The sequence below is a fragment of the Sciurus carolinensis genome, chromosome 9, assembly GCF_902686445.1.
Source record: "Sciurus carolinensis chromosome 9, mSciCar1.2, whole genome shotgun sequence".
NCBI classification, from domain to species: Eukaryota; Metazoa; Chordata; class Mammalia; order Rodentia; family Sciuridae; genus Sciurus; species Sciurus carolinensis.
In genome coordinates this window covers 31,407,673-31,422,867 of record NC_062221.1, presented here as the reverse complement: position 1 = coordinate 31,422,867, position 15,195 = coordinate 31,407,673, and the positions used below count along the sequence as shown (strand labels likewise).

At 37.6% G+C, this 15,195-nt stretch overlaps 2 protein-coding genes across 4 annotated transcripts in view; both read right to left on the bottom strand.

Moving 5' to 3' along the window:
• The window catches only part of Ppm1l (protein phosphatase, Mg2+/Mn2+ dependent 1L), a 499,143-nt gene that overhangs the window by 437,540 nt on the left and 46,408 nt on the right, over window positions 1–15,195 (bottom strand). The window lies entirely within an intron of this gene.
• The window catches only part of Arl14 (ADP ribosylation factor like GTPase 14), a 96,168-nt gene continuing 87,143 nt past the window's right edge, over window positions 6,171–15,195 (bottom strand). For all 3 annotated transcript variants that reach the window (XM_047563109.1, XM_047563108.1, XM_047563110.1), the window contains one exon: window positions 6,171–7,417. In XM_047563109.1, coding sequence (XP_047419065.1) covers window positions 6,629–7,417 — 789 coding nt within the window. In that variant the 3' untranslated portion in view covers window positions 6,171–6,628. The remainder of the gene's footprint in view (window positions 7,418–15,195) is intronic.

The following is a 15,195-nucleotide window of genomic DNA, read 5'->3' as shown; positions in this document are numbered from 1 at the left end:
AAGGGGGGGTTTGTGAGGACAAGGTGACTGGGAAAGGAGGGTTTCACAATCCTAGTTTATTAGGGCAATTTAACAGCAGTGGCTCTAAGGCCTTCCAGATCTTCTATGGCTTAACACAAGGTAAGTCATAGTTCTAATTGGGAACACTGATTCAGAGGTAAAGCAACCTGCCTAAAAACCAAAGCACGTACAATCAGAATTCCAGTTCTGATTCCAAAGCTAGTGTGCATTTCACTACTGCCCTGGAATGGAGGGACTTCTTATGGTATCCTGAGATTTGAATGACACCATTGTAGGTCCCAATTTACACTTTTTTATTATCCATTAGTGGACCCATATTCCATCATTGAGAGGCAGCCTGGGGCCCTGAACTTTAGGGTTCCAACAGTTCCTTTATTTGTTCTACAAGTATCTTTTTGTTATTGTTATTGTTGTTTTGTTTTTTTGGTACTGGGGGTAGAGGAGTTCTGTGTTACTGAACCATATCCCCAGCCCTTGTTTTAATTTCTGATTTTGAGACAGCATCTTGCTAAGTTGCTTAGGCTGGGCTCGAAGTTGGGATCCTCTTGCCTCAGGTTCCTGAGGAGCTGGAATTGTCATGGGAGAAGAGATGTCTCTGGAGAAAGGTCTGCAGAGTTCCCAGAGGAGAGGAGGAATTCAACTCAGAACCAATGGGGTTCTTGGCATACATGATGGAAAAGAATTTCAGCATGAACCAGACAAAGGCACTGACAGGTTTCTTTAGGAAGATAGATACACATTTAAGGGAGAATGTAGGCTGTCTGGAGAGTGAGAAGCAGCCCTGACTTTGGCTCAGGGTCCACTATTTATAGAAGGACTATATCAGGGCCCACTGGAAGTGGATTCAGGATGGAGCTGCACAATTCTGCACCAGTTTTCCCTGCCCTTGCACATCTCTCTCATTTAACAAGGGCATGGACCAAGGACAGGTTGCTCAAGATTTACAACTATACTTTCTACATCTCAATGACTTGTGGGTGTTTCTTTTAAGATTTAATATTCCTCTCTCTTTATCCTAAATCCCTATCTCAGTTGGACTAGAGGCAGGGGAAGGCAAGAGAAACAGGAGGTGGGCACCAGATCCACTAAGAAATCAAGGGGGTGTGGTAAAGCAGGGGGATGATATGATCAGTTTTTCATATTTAAAAGACCAGCTCAGCAGACTTATATGATAAGTGCAGTTACCTAGGCAGGAATTGGTAGTCTTTTGACAGTGGTGAGGATTCAGCAGTGGTCAGATGGAAAACGAACTTTGAAGGGAGAGCTGACAACAATGCTGGTGTATATGAGATATCAAGGAAAAAGGAAGATGTTTTGTAAATTTTGGGCACACTTGCCCATAGTCACATTTGGTTGGAGAAACAGTTTTTTGTTGTTGTTGTGGTTGTTTTGTGTTGTTTTTTATGGTACCAGGGATTGAACCCAAGGGCACTTAACCACTAAGCCACATACCCATTCCTTATTTTTTATTTTGAAACAAGATCTCACTAAGTTGTTGAGGGTCTCCCTAAACCTCCTGCCTTAGCCTCCAGAGCTTCTGGGATTATAGGCATGAGCCACTGGGACCAGCTCCCTCATAAGATTTTTGTGAAAACAAAATGAGATAGTATTTGTAAAAACACTACTCTTAATTGTCATCTAATAACCATCTTTTATATGAGTGTGGCACTTTCAAGGTAAAATATGCTTTCTTATGCTTGAAGTAATTTAATTGCTAATAGTGAACACTATGGTAAAAATCTGGTGAACTGAAATTGGAACACCTATGACATTAGCTTGTATTTATGTTAAAATACTCATTAGCACTGCCAAGAAAGTCTTCCTTTCTCTCTCTTCCTTTCTCTCTCTCTTTCTCTCTCACATTCTCTTTGCTTCTCTTTGGAGAAAGAGCTCTTATGAACAAGAGCTGGCCAACTTGGAGATCTACAGAACAGATCCCAGTGAGTTCTGTTCTCAACTTACCCAGTACACTGCAGTGATTAGTAAGCCTCTGAGACTGAGGGTCACTTATAGGGAACTAGGAACACAAGCTCTTCATCTAAAATTACTGGCCTTCTCTCGTTTAATGAAACTCCCTTTGTACATTGTCAGAACACGTAATGTTCAGTTTTTGAAACAGACAAATTAACTTTAATATATGTCAGCCACTGCTGCTATTTTATTTAACATTCTTCTTATGTTCTATAGGAATTTTATTCACATAAAATATTTAGAAAATCAGATAGAAATATTTAACTGATATTTAACTTTCAGAATATTTAAGTGATACTTAGCTTTATATCAAAGATTAAGATTTACTCTTTAAATTTTAACCCAGAAACATATCTGAAGTGGAGTACTTTTGGTTGCTATCAGATCCATAGTAGTATGCTGTTTTTGATAAAAGTTTTGCTATGTTACAGATAGGGAACAGAATAAAATTCTAAGAAATTTGGGATTTTTATTAAATAAGTAGATTTTTAGCTTCTCTTCCCACTGAAAAATTTAACTACGTAAGATGATAATTCGCTACACTATAGTAACCTTTTTATTATCTATATGTATCCCATAACATCCCATTGTAAACCTCAAATATATGCAATAAAATTTATTTTAAAATAAAATAAAAATATGCTGATGAAATGCTTGGAAAGAATGCACAAAAATAAAGTAAAAAAAAGGGCTTGGGGTCTAGCTCAGTGGTCGAGCACTTGTTTAGCACATGTGAGGCCCTGGGTTCAATCTCTAGTACCACAATAAAATAAAATATATAATAACAAATATCAAAGTATAAATATTCACAGTTTCTTTCTTCCCATCTTCTAAAGAATATTTTGCTACCATCTTGCTTGTCTTTTTCCCTTCCTTCAGTTTCCGTCACTGTTACAGGGCTGGGGCCATCCAAGAAATTGAGATAGCACTAAGCCCACCCCCTTCAAATCCAGATTCTTTTGATCAAGTTAGAAAGATTTCAGGCATGTGGCTCACAGTAACAGACAACAAGTTATTAGAAGGGGTGGGAAAGGGAAAAGGGGGGACACTCTCAGGGGAGATAGTGGATTCTCTCAGAGAAAAGAGAGATAACATGCCTCTCTTACACTCCAGTTTTACTGGGAAATCTCAGAGAAGTTTCCAGAGAGTCCTACTCAGGTCCACCTCTTGACTTTTGACTGACAGCAGGATGACATCAGACTTTAAGTCCCCACTGCCTCGGTAACTGTAGGTCACTCTGGCCCATGCTGGCTGGTTCTAATTGGAATCTGTTCTTACAGATTTTAAGGTTAGGGGGAATTATCTGTATCTCCCTGAATTCTGGGATCTGGTCTGTGTAAGGGTCACCCAAAGTCTCCCCGCCTGAGGGTACTTTGTGTTCTTATCCTCATTATTTCAGGCCCGCATTCTCCTGCAGATAACAGGTAGTTTGCTGAGGAATGTAACTTATCCTGTTGACTTAAACCAGGCAGGGCTGCAGGTAAATTGCTTCTTGGAAAACTAAGCACATAGGGGTCAGCACAGTGGAGCCATTTTATAGAAATATTCCCTTAACCTCATGTTCCCACCACTCATGTCTGTCTCCTATCATCACTATTTGTATATCTGGGTAATGGGTTTACAGGTATATGTATGTATGTTACAGAACAGAAGGGATTGTGCTAGGGAGAACAGGAGGGAAACGCCAGAGAAAGAAATGAATGGTGGAATTAACATCAAAAAGAAAGCAAGTGACTTATGGAAAAGTAAAGTAGCATACAAGTTTCTGGGAGGGTATTACCAGAGATCTTGAGGAATAGCTACTATATTGGGAGAGAGTTTGAAATGACAGGAAAAACTTACTTTATAAATTTTCCTCTACATTAAGAATATATCTGCAGGCACGGTGGCACATTCCTGTAATCTCAGTGATTCAGAAGGCTGAGGCAGAAGGATTCTGAGTTCAGAGCCATCCTGGGCAATTTAGTGAGACCCTGTCTCAAAATAAAAATATCTGGTGCTGTAACTCAGTGGTAGAGCCCCTACCCCATTCAATCCCAAGTCATAAAAGAAAAAGAAAAAACAAACAAACAAACAAAAAAAAAACAGGTGCATGGCACAGGCCTGTAATCCTAGCACCTTGGGAGGCTGAGGTATGAGGATCACAAGTTTGAAGCCAACCTCAGCAACTTAGTGAGTCCCTGTCTCTACATAAGATATAAAAAGGACTGGGAATGTGGTTCAGATTATGCACCCCTGGGTTCAAAAAAGAAAAACATTTCATCTGTCCACCACACAGAACACACACACAAGGGACTTCCAATATTTTTGATATTTTTTCAGACTGTTTTCTTTGAATTTTACATGATGACTGGGTCATAAGGGGCTTGACTTAACTCAGATTACCAAAATACTTAGAACACCCAGAGACTTTTTAATCTTATTTTATTTTTTATTTTTGCAATCCTGGGGATTGAACCCAGGGGTGCTTTACCACTGAGCTACATCAAAGTCTTCTTCTTCTTCTTCCTTATTTTTTTGAGGCAAGGTATCAGACTTGATATCCTCCTGCCTCAGCCTCCCAAACTCTGGCATTACAAGTGTACACCGCTATACCCATCCACATTTTCTTCAGACATTTTCTATAGAAGTAAACTAGTGGTTCCTAATTTTAAGATTACTAGAAAGATTCAATTTTAAAAATATTGAAGAAAATTGTAAAGGGAGTTATGTATTTGAGGTTTTAACCATTCTGGGAAACTCAGGGAAAAACCCTACTAGCAATGTTTAACATTGCCACCCTCCTGAGATTTTCCTAAAATCAGAATATCTTTTTACAACAATTTTTTGGCATGTTTCTTACCTCTCTGTTATCACAATTTATTCTCTCTGACTTATTTTTCTAAGAACATTCTTATTATAAAAGAAATATATGTTGGCCTGGAATCCTCTCCCCCCAGTTGTGAGGGATTGAATCAGGGCCTCACACATGCCAGAAGTGCTCTGCCACTGGGCTACACCCCAGCCCTGGTTTATTCTTGGGTATTAGAAGCTCATTGAAAACAGAGATCATACCTTTTCTGTAAAACAATATTTTGGCAATTAACAACACAGGCCTTGGAGTCATACACACCTAAATTTGAATCCTGGTTCTGCTATTCCTCAGTTAAATACCAAGTTGTTTTTTGTGGCTTTTATAGTTTAACCTTATTTAGTCTCAATACTCACTTTTGTTAAAATTGCGATAATGCCATTTTTGTTTCAGGGCTATCATGAACATTAAATGAGAAGATGTATGAAAGCACTTAGCCTATTGCCTAGCACACACATGTGTTCAACCAGCAGGAATTAAGGGTTTATCTCCTTCATTATTTGAACCATACCATGTAACACAGAAGGAAGCACACCAAGAAATAAGTCATGGTTAAGAGGAAAGAAGAAAACCATAAAATAAATTTAAGGGGCCATACCCTTGACTTACCATAGCTTTATTTTCCTCTGTGGTCTTGGAATTTGGAGTCCAAGGCTGTGAAGGCTGGAGGCCTGCTTCCAACCCAAATAAGCCTTATTGGATGTAGGGTAGGAGGAGAGAGTCTGTTAGGACTAGGGCTACCCTGGGAATTCTGAGCCTGGCACAGAAATTCCAATTCAATCTTGGTTTCTCCTCCCTTCCCTTGTCACAATACCTCTGGAAAGTATCCTAGTGATGAAACTTCCAGTGACTAACCTGCACCTTTCTGGAAGTTAGGGACCTCTTAGACAACATCTCCTACATGAAACATTTCTTGGGAAAAAAAAAAAAATTCCTCCTACAATAACACACACTATTTACCGCCCTACTCTAGCTACTAGCTTTATATTGTTTCCCCCATGAAGGTCCCAGGGAACAAAGGTCTGCTACCTGCTTATCAGCACAATAGGCTGTACATATGTTGCAGGTAATGAGTAACTGTTAACACTGAATTCCACTGAAGCAGGTCTTAAGGCTGCAGCCTAGAGCTGAGCCCTAAGCATAGATCTTGCCCTAAACTCTATGGTACTATTATAATGCCCAGAACTTTAGGTTGTACACTTCTACTCCCTGTAGCACATAGCTTCTGGGTAATTAGCCTGAGGTTCATTGTTTAAGACACAGTGGAGGAAGTTCCCAGCAATGGGTTTCAAAAATTTGGCAGGAATCCAGGAAAGAAGCTTTATTTAGGGAATAGGATATACAAAATATTAATATCCAACTTTTTCCTCTCCACAACAAAGTTCATTGTTCATACCATTCAGCTATCTCAGGGTGGAAATTCAATGCCTGAAAAAATTGACTTGATTAGCAGTCAAGTTATTTAAGCTTTGTTCTAGAAGTCATATAAAATTAATAAAATCATAATTCATCTGAATTCAAGAATGATTATTCTGAATCATCCAACATGTTAAAAATTTGCAAAATACAAATTCATTTTCAGTGATCATTACCATATAGTTTGCTAAAGTTTCTTGCTAAAAATAACTATTTTCTAGAGTTATTTAACTGAATTTACGTGAAAAAAACATCTCAGGAAACATTGGCCAACTTAGTAACGCGCTTTTCTCACTTGACATGAAAAATAAAGAATTACCGTTTCAACTTTAACAATGTTTCTTTTCAGTCTTCAACCTTTCCACTGTCTCATTTCTGTTTGAAGAATGCTAAAGTGTCTCCTCGTGATTTTATGTGACTTTTCACGAATCCAGTTAATTTCCTGAATCCTTCTGTCAGCCCGTCGCCTGTGAGGGCACAGCAGGGTTGCACATACCAGTTCCGGTCACTGCAGAGCTTCTTCACTTTGAACATTCTGGTAATGTCCTCCGCAGTCAGGGCTCCAGGCACGTCTTGTTTGTTGGCTAATAGGACAACAGGCACATTTTTAATGTGTTCATTCTTCAAAATTCGCTCAAACTCTTTCCGGGAGTCTTCGAGTCGCTGTTGATCTGTACTGTCCACAACGTACACCAGCCCATCAGCGTTCTCACAGTAATAGCTCCAAACAGTTCTCATTTTTTCCTGTCCCCCAACATCCCAGACTGTGAGCAAAAGGCTGCTTTCCAACTCGATCATCTCCACGTTGAAACCTATTGTTGGCATGGTTGTAATGTCCTTAGCAAGCTTTAGTTTGTAAAGGAGAGTAGACTTCCCTGCTGAGTCAAGTCCCAGAAGAAGAACATGGGCTTGCTTCATTTTGGGGTTCTTAGAACTCAGCAGACCCATCTGAGGTTTTTTCTTCTTTAAAGACCTTTTCTTCTGACCAGAGACAGTGAGTTCTGGATCATGCATGAAATTGTTTAGGAGGAAATAAGAGAGCAAATTCTTCATACCATAAGCCAAGAACAGGAGCTTGCGTACATTTACATTGTAGCTTATCAACTCGATTATAGGTAAACAGTATTTTAGTTGCAGTCCTAGCCAATCCTGAGGTATCTGTGGAATGAGTAACCAGCCAATGTCATAGTAGCTCAAAGGGGACATTCTTTGTGAATGAGTAAGATAAGGAGTGGCCTGCCAGGCTGATGCTACAGCTTTTGTCTTTTTCAAGTGCTAGAAACTTGGAGAAATTCAAAGGATCAGACATGCATAGGAACATGGTTTGGAAGCAGAATGAAAACAACTTTTTTAGGGAAAAGAGGGGTGGGAGGGGTGGGGGGAAGGAAAAAAAATAACAGAATGAATCAAACATTACCCTATGTAAATTTATGATTACACAAATGGTATGCCTTTACGCCATGTACAAATAGAGAAACAACATGTATCCCATTTGTGTACCATAATAAAAAAAAATAAGTAAAAAAAAAAAAAAGAAGTGAAAAAAAAAAGAAAACAACTTTTTTAACTTTCAAGTTAACGTTGTTTTTTTGTTTAACTTTTTGTAAAACCATAGATATTTGACTATTTTTCTTATTCCAATAAGTAACTAGGCTTCTTAAATCATGAAGAGAGTTATCTCCTACTGCCTCCCTAGTATCTTAAGTACTTTCTCCTTATCCAGATTACTCAGTAGGAAATTTTAAACCACCCAGAGTTATCTGAATCTTTTTCCCATAATCAGATAGAGCATCATTTCTTGAGTCTTCCAGGCAGAGAATTAACACTACTCACAAAAGTAGACTTAAAAGGGAAAGTTTTTAACACAAATACTTTTGAATTAAGTAGTCTGGTTAAAGATGGAAGAATGAATATATGTATTTATCTCCTTTCTTTCCCAAGACTACACCTAAATGATGGCAAAGAAATAAAAAGAATATATAAACCAGTAGCAAGAGGGGCAAGAGAATCCATCAGAGGGTGAAGTATTTCTTTTTTTTTTTTTTTTTTTTTTTGAGGGTGAAGTATTTCAACAAAACTATGGAAGATGGAAATTAGATGGAAGATGAGCCATAACTTATATAGTAAGATAAAGCTGAGGCTTGGAGTGCTAGGGCACTGTGGATAGACAAGAGGCACCAGGAATGGAAGAGAGAAGGGGTGAAATAAGGAACTAAAAATAGAGGGAAATAACTAATGGTCTAAATAAGGAACAGAAAGCACACACTTGCACACACACACATACCCCTCTGCTGAATGACCATTCAGCAACAAGGTGTTTAGTTGTAAGCAAAGAACTAAGTGTTCTTTTCTAAAGATATTAGTCTAAAAAAAATGGAGTTTCCACAGCATAATACATAACTTAGTATTCAATTAACCTATAGTCATTCTGGCAGTTGGCAAACCTTACCAGTTGACAAAACTCTGTATAAAGATAGAGTTCCCAGTCATCTTCACAGTGCACAGAGGTTTCTACATTTAGTTCATAGCATGACTTCAATATGAATGAGAGAGAAAACAAAACAAAAATAAGAACATTTAAGAAAGATTAAGCATGGGGAATGGAACAACATTTTCATTAAGTTTGGTTAATATTTTTGCAGAGATTTGAGAAGATATATCCATAAAACAAGAATTGGATATTAATAACAAAACAAAACAAAACAAAACAATCAAAAACAAAAACCTTACTACTGGGTTTGATGGACCATGCTTGTAATCCCAGTGACTCAGGAGGCTAAAGAAGATCCCAAGGAAGATCCCAAGTTTCAGGACAGCCTGGGCAAATTTGTGAGATGCTGACTCAAAAAGTACAAAAAGCTGGGGATAAAGCTCAGTGGTAGAAACCCCCTGGCTTCAATCCCCACCATGACAAAACAAACACCTTATTCTTAAACATTAAAAACATAAATTTAAAAAAATTTAAAAGTTTTATGATAGGTTAGAAAGCAATATTGAAGAATTCTTTCAGAAAGTAGAATATAGAAAATATGTAAGAAAAGATAAGAGATGTAAAGGATCAACTCGGAAATCTCAACACCTGAATTATAGGACCTTATTCTACAGAGAACAGAAAATATGCAAGAGAGAAAATTATCAAAGAAACAATGCAGGACTATTTTCCAGAGCTAAAGATGAACTCTCCAAAAGGTTACTCTAAGTACTTAACAATATCATTTTTTAAAAGAGCTATCTTGGAAGTTCTGGCACATAATTATTCATAAGTGTTAAGTAGTATTACATTTGATTATCATTGCTGCTACGGTTGTTTACATAACATCATTCTGAAAGAGCAGACAGCACATTACATCTCTGCATTATTAATCATTTGTCCTTTTTGTAGGTCCCTTTTATCATATTGATAGCTATTGCAATACCTTTTACTCTTTTATCTCATTACTTCAGGTCACTTTCTATGAATGCAAAAGACATTCATGCAATGACAATGAAAACTATTAATCTTAAAAGCAGTAATTTTCAACAACAAAAAAATTTCGTCTATTAGTTTTTTTCAGAGTTCACTGTTACTTGACATCCTAAAACCTAAAGAAGTCCTCTGGAGTCTCTTCTGAAAATAAAGGCTTTGTTTACTTAAAAAAAAAAAAAAAAAAAAAAAGCTATCTTGGGCTGGACATAGCTATACACACCTGTAATCCCAGCAATTCAGGAGGCTGAGGCAGGAGGATTTCAAGTTGGAGGCTAGACTGGCAAGTTAGCAGACCCTACCTAAAATTTAAAAATAAAAACGACTGAGGATGAGTACCTCTGGATTAAATTCCCAGTAGAAGAAGAAGAAGAAAGGAGAAGGAGAAAAAGAAAATACTTAAGAAGAAATTATATGAACTCTTTTTCAAAATTAAATTCTTAACCAATTCACAACTCATTGTATCTTAGAAGATTTATTTATTTATTTATTTTGGTACTTGGGATTGAACTTACTTAACCACTGAGGCACATTCCCAACTTTTTTTGTTTTGATTTTGAGACAGGGTCTCACTAAATTTCTGAGGCTGGCCTTGAACTTGAGATCCTTCTGGCTCAGCCTCCTAAACTGCTGGGATTACAAGCATGAACCACCATGCCCAACAGAAGGTACCATTTAAATTCATTCATACATTCGGTGGAAAAAAAAATATGTGTGTGTGTGTGTGTGTGTGTGTGTGTGTGTGTGTGTATGTATTTCCCCCCCTGCTGTCAAAACCACCATGTGCTAGATGCCAGGTCACAAAAAATAAATTACACAATTACACCTGACTTTAGGTGGCTTTCATTGGGGACAAGATAAAAGTTACATGAACAAACAATAATATAAAGTTTAAAAAAATGCATACTGGACTGTGTTCAGTGGCACATGTTTGTGATCCCAGTGATTTCAGCAGGATAAGACAAGATGACTGCAAACTCAAGGCCAGCCTCAGCAATTTAGTGAGGCCCTAAGAAACTTAGCTAGAGCCTATCTCAAAAAAACAAACAAAACAAGACAACAACAACAACAAAAGGGCTGGGGTGAAGGTCAGTGGTTAAGGGCCACTGCATTCAACCCTTGGTACCAAAACAAAAAAACAACTCATGGTATTCTGGAAATTCACAGATTATTTTAGCATGAAGGGCATCAGAGAAATATCCCTGGAGAAGGTTAGACATTGACCCAAGCTTGTGGAGATGTTACGGGGAAAGGGCATTCATTAAAGAGATGGTCTATGCGAGTAGAATCAGAAACGTGGAATGGATATGTAAAAACAACAATTTGTGCACATGTAGTGGTTTTTCCCTATAAATGTGTAATTATAAAAAACATCAGATAAATCTAGGCTATAAAACATGAATAAAGACAACAGAACTGAACTCTTCTAAATATGCCTATGTCATAAAAGACTGAAGGAAAAAGAGGGGGTGGTGGTGGTGAGGAAGCAGGGAGAAGAAATGCTACAAATTATTTTTATTTATTTATTTATTTATTTTTTAATCCCACAATATATTTTATTGTAAACAAATGGGGGTACAACTTGTTTCTCTGGTTGTATATGAAGTAGAGGCATACCATTTGTGTAATCATACATTTACATAGGGTAATGGTGTTTGATTCACTCTGTTACTTTTTCCTTCCCCCCACCCCTCCCATCCCTCTTTTCCCTCTATACAGTCCCTCCTTCCTCCATTCTTGCCTCCCTCCCACCCCCATTATGTATCATCATCCGCTTATCAGCGAGATCATTCATCCTTTGGTTTTTTGAGATTGGCTTATCACACTTAGCATGATATTCTTCAATTTCATCCATTTGCCTGCAAATGGCTGAGTAATATTCTATTGTGTATATATACCACAGTTTCTTTATCCATTCATCAATTGAAGGGCATCTAGGTTGGTTCCACAATCTGGCTATTGTGAATTGAGCAGCTATGAACATTGATGTGGCTGCATCACGGTAGTATGCTGATTTTAAGTCCTTTGGGTATAGACCAAGGAGTGGGATAGCTGGATCAAATGGTGATTCCATTCCAAGTTTTCTAAGGAATCTCCACACTGCTTTCCAGAGTGGCTGCACTAATTTGCAACCCCACCAGCAATGTATGAGTGTACCTTTTTCCCCACATCCTCGCTAACACCTGTTGCTTGTATATTGTTGCTTGTATTCTTGATAATTGCCATTCTAATTGGGGTGAGATGGAATCTTAGGGTAGTTTTGATTTGCATTTCTCTTATTACTAGGGATGTTGAACATTTTTTCATATATCTGTTGATTGCTTGTGGATCTTCTGTGAAGTGTCCATTTCCTTAGCCCATTTGTTAATTGGATTATTTATATTCTTGGTGTAAAGTTTTTTGAGTTCTTTATATTTTGAAATGCTACAAATTAAGATACATGATTCCTCATTGCAATGGGCTATTTTTGGGTTCTATTTTTTAAAAATACCAATTAAAGAAATTATTAGGACTATTGGGGAATTTTGGTTATGAGCTATATATTAAAAGGCAGCCAGGTGTGGTGATGCATGCCTATAATGCCTATAATCCCAGTGACTCGGGATGCTGAGGCAGGAGGATCAGGAGTTCAAAGCCAGCCTCAGCAAATTAGTGAGGCCCTAAGCAATTTAGTAAGAACTTGTCTCAAAATAAAATTTAAAAAGGGCTGGGGATGGGGTTGGGGTTGTAGCTCAGTGGTCAAGGGCTTCCCTACCACATGTTAGGCACTGGGTTTGATCCTCAGCACCACATAAAAATAAATAAATAAAAATATTGTGTTCATCTACAACTAGAAATATTTTTAAAAATAAAATAAAAGGGCTGGGTATATGGCTCAGTGGGTAAACATCCCTGCATTCAATTCCTGGTACCCCCCCCAAAAAGGGGGGTCTGGAAGTGCCTCTGAGTGTTTAAGTGCCTCTAGATTCAATCCCTGGCGTGCATGAACACACACACACACACACACACACACACACACACACACAGGCAATGATAAGGTCTGAGGCGGGAGTGGGGGGAAAAGGCAATGAATTTCATGAGGACAATGATTGTATTGTGGTTGTGTAGGGAATGTCCTTCATACATGCTTAAAGGGCAATAGCAGCAAGTTAATTTCAATTGATTCAATAAACACACCACACACCCAGATTGTTATCTATATATGGGAGGAGGAGTGTGTGTAAACATGGCAATACTTAACTACTGGTGGATCTAGGTGAGTACTATTAGGTTCATTATTCTATTATTTTTTTTTTACTTTTAAACTTTTTTCTAGTTTTGAAATTTTTTGGAATACCATGTCAAAAAGAATATAATTGAAATAAGGTAATCAATTTAGGCTGCAGTTCATAGTAATAGAGAAATAATTCAGGTTACATATATTATAAGTACAAAAATGACTGAGATGAATGCAGACCTCACAAATTCAGCAAAATAATTTTTTCAAAATATTTGTATTAGTTGTTGATGAACCTTTATTTATTTATTGAACTCTGTGCCTCATACGTACTAAGCAAGTGCCCTACCACTGAGCCACAACCCCAGCCCCTCAGCAAAACTTGTATTCAGCAGTGGAGTCAGGCATCAGATGGGCACACTTTCTGGTTAGAAAATGGTCTTGGTTACAGGGGAGGTATGGGTTTATGTAGGTTACATTGGGGTGTGTCTTAGTCCTTAAAGATGTGGGCCAAAGGTTGCAAGTATCTGGAACTTCTTTTTTTTTTTTTTTTTTTTTTTTTTTAAACTGGGCACAGTTTTTAATTAAGCAGTGTTTTTACAGGGCAGGAATGGAGAGTTCAGGGTTCAGAGTCCTGAGCTCATCTGGGGTCATTGTAATGACAAGATTGATGTGTTGTTTCACTGTCACTGGGAGAAAATTTATTTGGGAAAGGATCCCTCATCCCAGGGGCTGTTATCTTCAAATTGATGATTGTCTCCTTTCCAGGGTTTGTTTTGTCATTGGGAGATGACTGATTGGAAGAACCAAAATTTTGACTTCTCTTTCCCTCCATCCTCCCATGTCACGCACTGTCTTGGGGGTATCAACTCCATAACCTTCATATATAATAAGACTGTACTTCCAAAGATTAAATTAGGACTGGACATGATATGATGCCACATTACCACATGCCTGTAATCCCAGCAGCATGGGTGCCTGAGGCAGGAGGATCACAGGTTCGAGGACAGTCTTAGCAAGGCCCTAAACAACTTAGGGGGACCTTCTCTGAAAATAAAAAATTAAGGACTGGAGATATAACTCAGTTGGTAGAGTGCTTGCCTCACATACACAAGGCCCTGGGTTCAATCCCCAGCACCAAAAATTAAAAATAAAAATAAATTAAATAAAAAGGACTAGGGATGTTGCTCAGTGGAAAAAGCACCCTTGGTTCAATTCCTGGTACAAAAAAAAAAAAAAAAAAAAGTGAAATTAGGGATGCTGAGTACACTACCACCTGAACTTTTCCCCACTCCCATATTTTCAATAGTCCACTTTTAAAAAAGATGCTTAACATTTGTTTGTGTAATTTTTTTTAAGACAGAGTCTTGCTAAATTGCTAAGAGTTTGAATAATTTGCTGAAGCTGATCTCATACCTGTGATACTAACTCAGCCTCTGAAGTTACTGGAATTAAACTCAATACATATTCTTTATGAGGTCCACTGTTGGTAGTGGATATCCTTTAACTCCACTGAGCACAATCATGCATTATGACTTTACTCTCTGTCTCCCTCCTGACAAATTAGACTTTTGTTTCTAGATAGTCAAACAAATAAAAGGTTAAATTCCAGATGAATATTCTATCTGAATGAAAATATGATTTTTTCTTCTGTAAAAGGGAGTAAAATCATTTCTTTCTCAATGTTAATTCTATAAGGAATTCTACAAGTGTTTCAACATCCTTTCCTATTGTCCCAAAACATTTAGGGATTCACCTGTCCCAGCCAAACCTGAGAGAAGGAAAGATGTTTGCTTTCTGTAAATCATTCTAAGATTACGCAAGTAAAGGTAGGCTTGTGAGAAAGTTACTGGCAGGCTCTACAGTGTCAAAGGAAATTTGTTTTAAAGTACAGGAAAGAAAGAAACATTTTAAAAAACGTCTTACCCTGGAAAGGGGAGGCAAAATGTCCTAAATTAGAAGCTCAACCATGTACTGTACAAACTGAAAATATAAAACATCTCTTGAAAGAAAGTGGTATCTTAGTTCATTATTTTTCATAGATAAATAAGAAAGAATCAGGATGTGGTTATGTAACTTGCTTAACTTATGCAGACTTAGAACATTCTGTTTGTTTTTTTTTTTCTTTTTAATTCTTTTTTTGAAATAAACTTTTGGAAAATTGGTTTATAACCTACATATAGGAAGATGCAAAATTCGTAAATGTACAGTTCAATATATTAATGTGAATTGAAAATACCCATATAACTACCACTA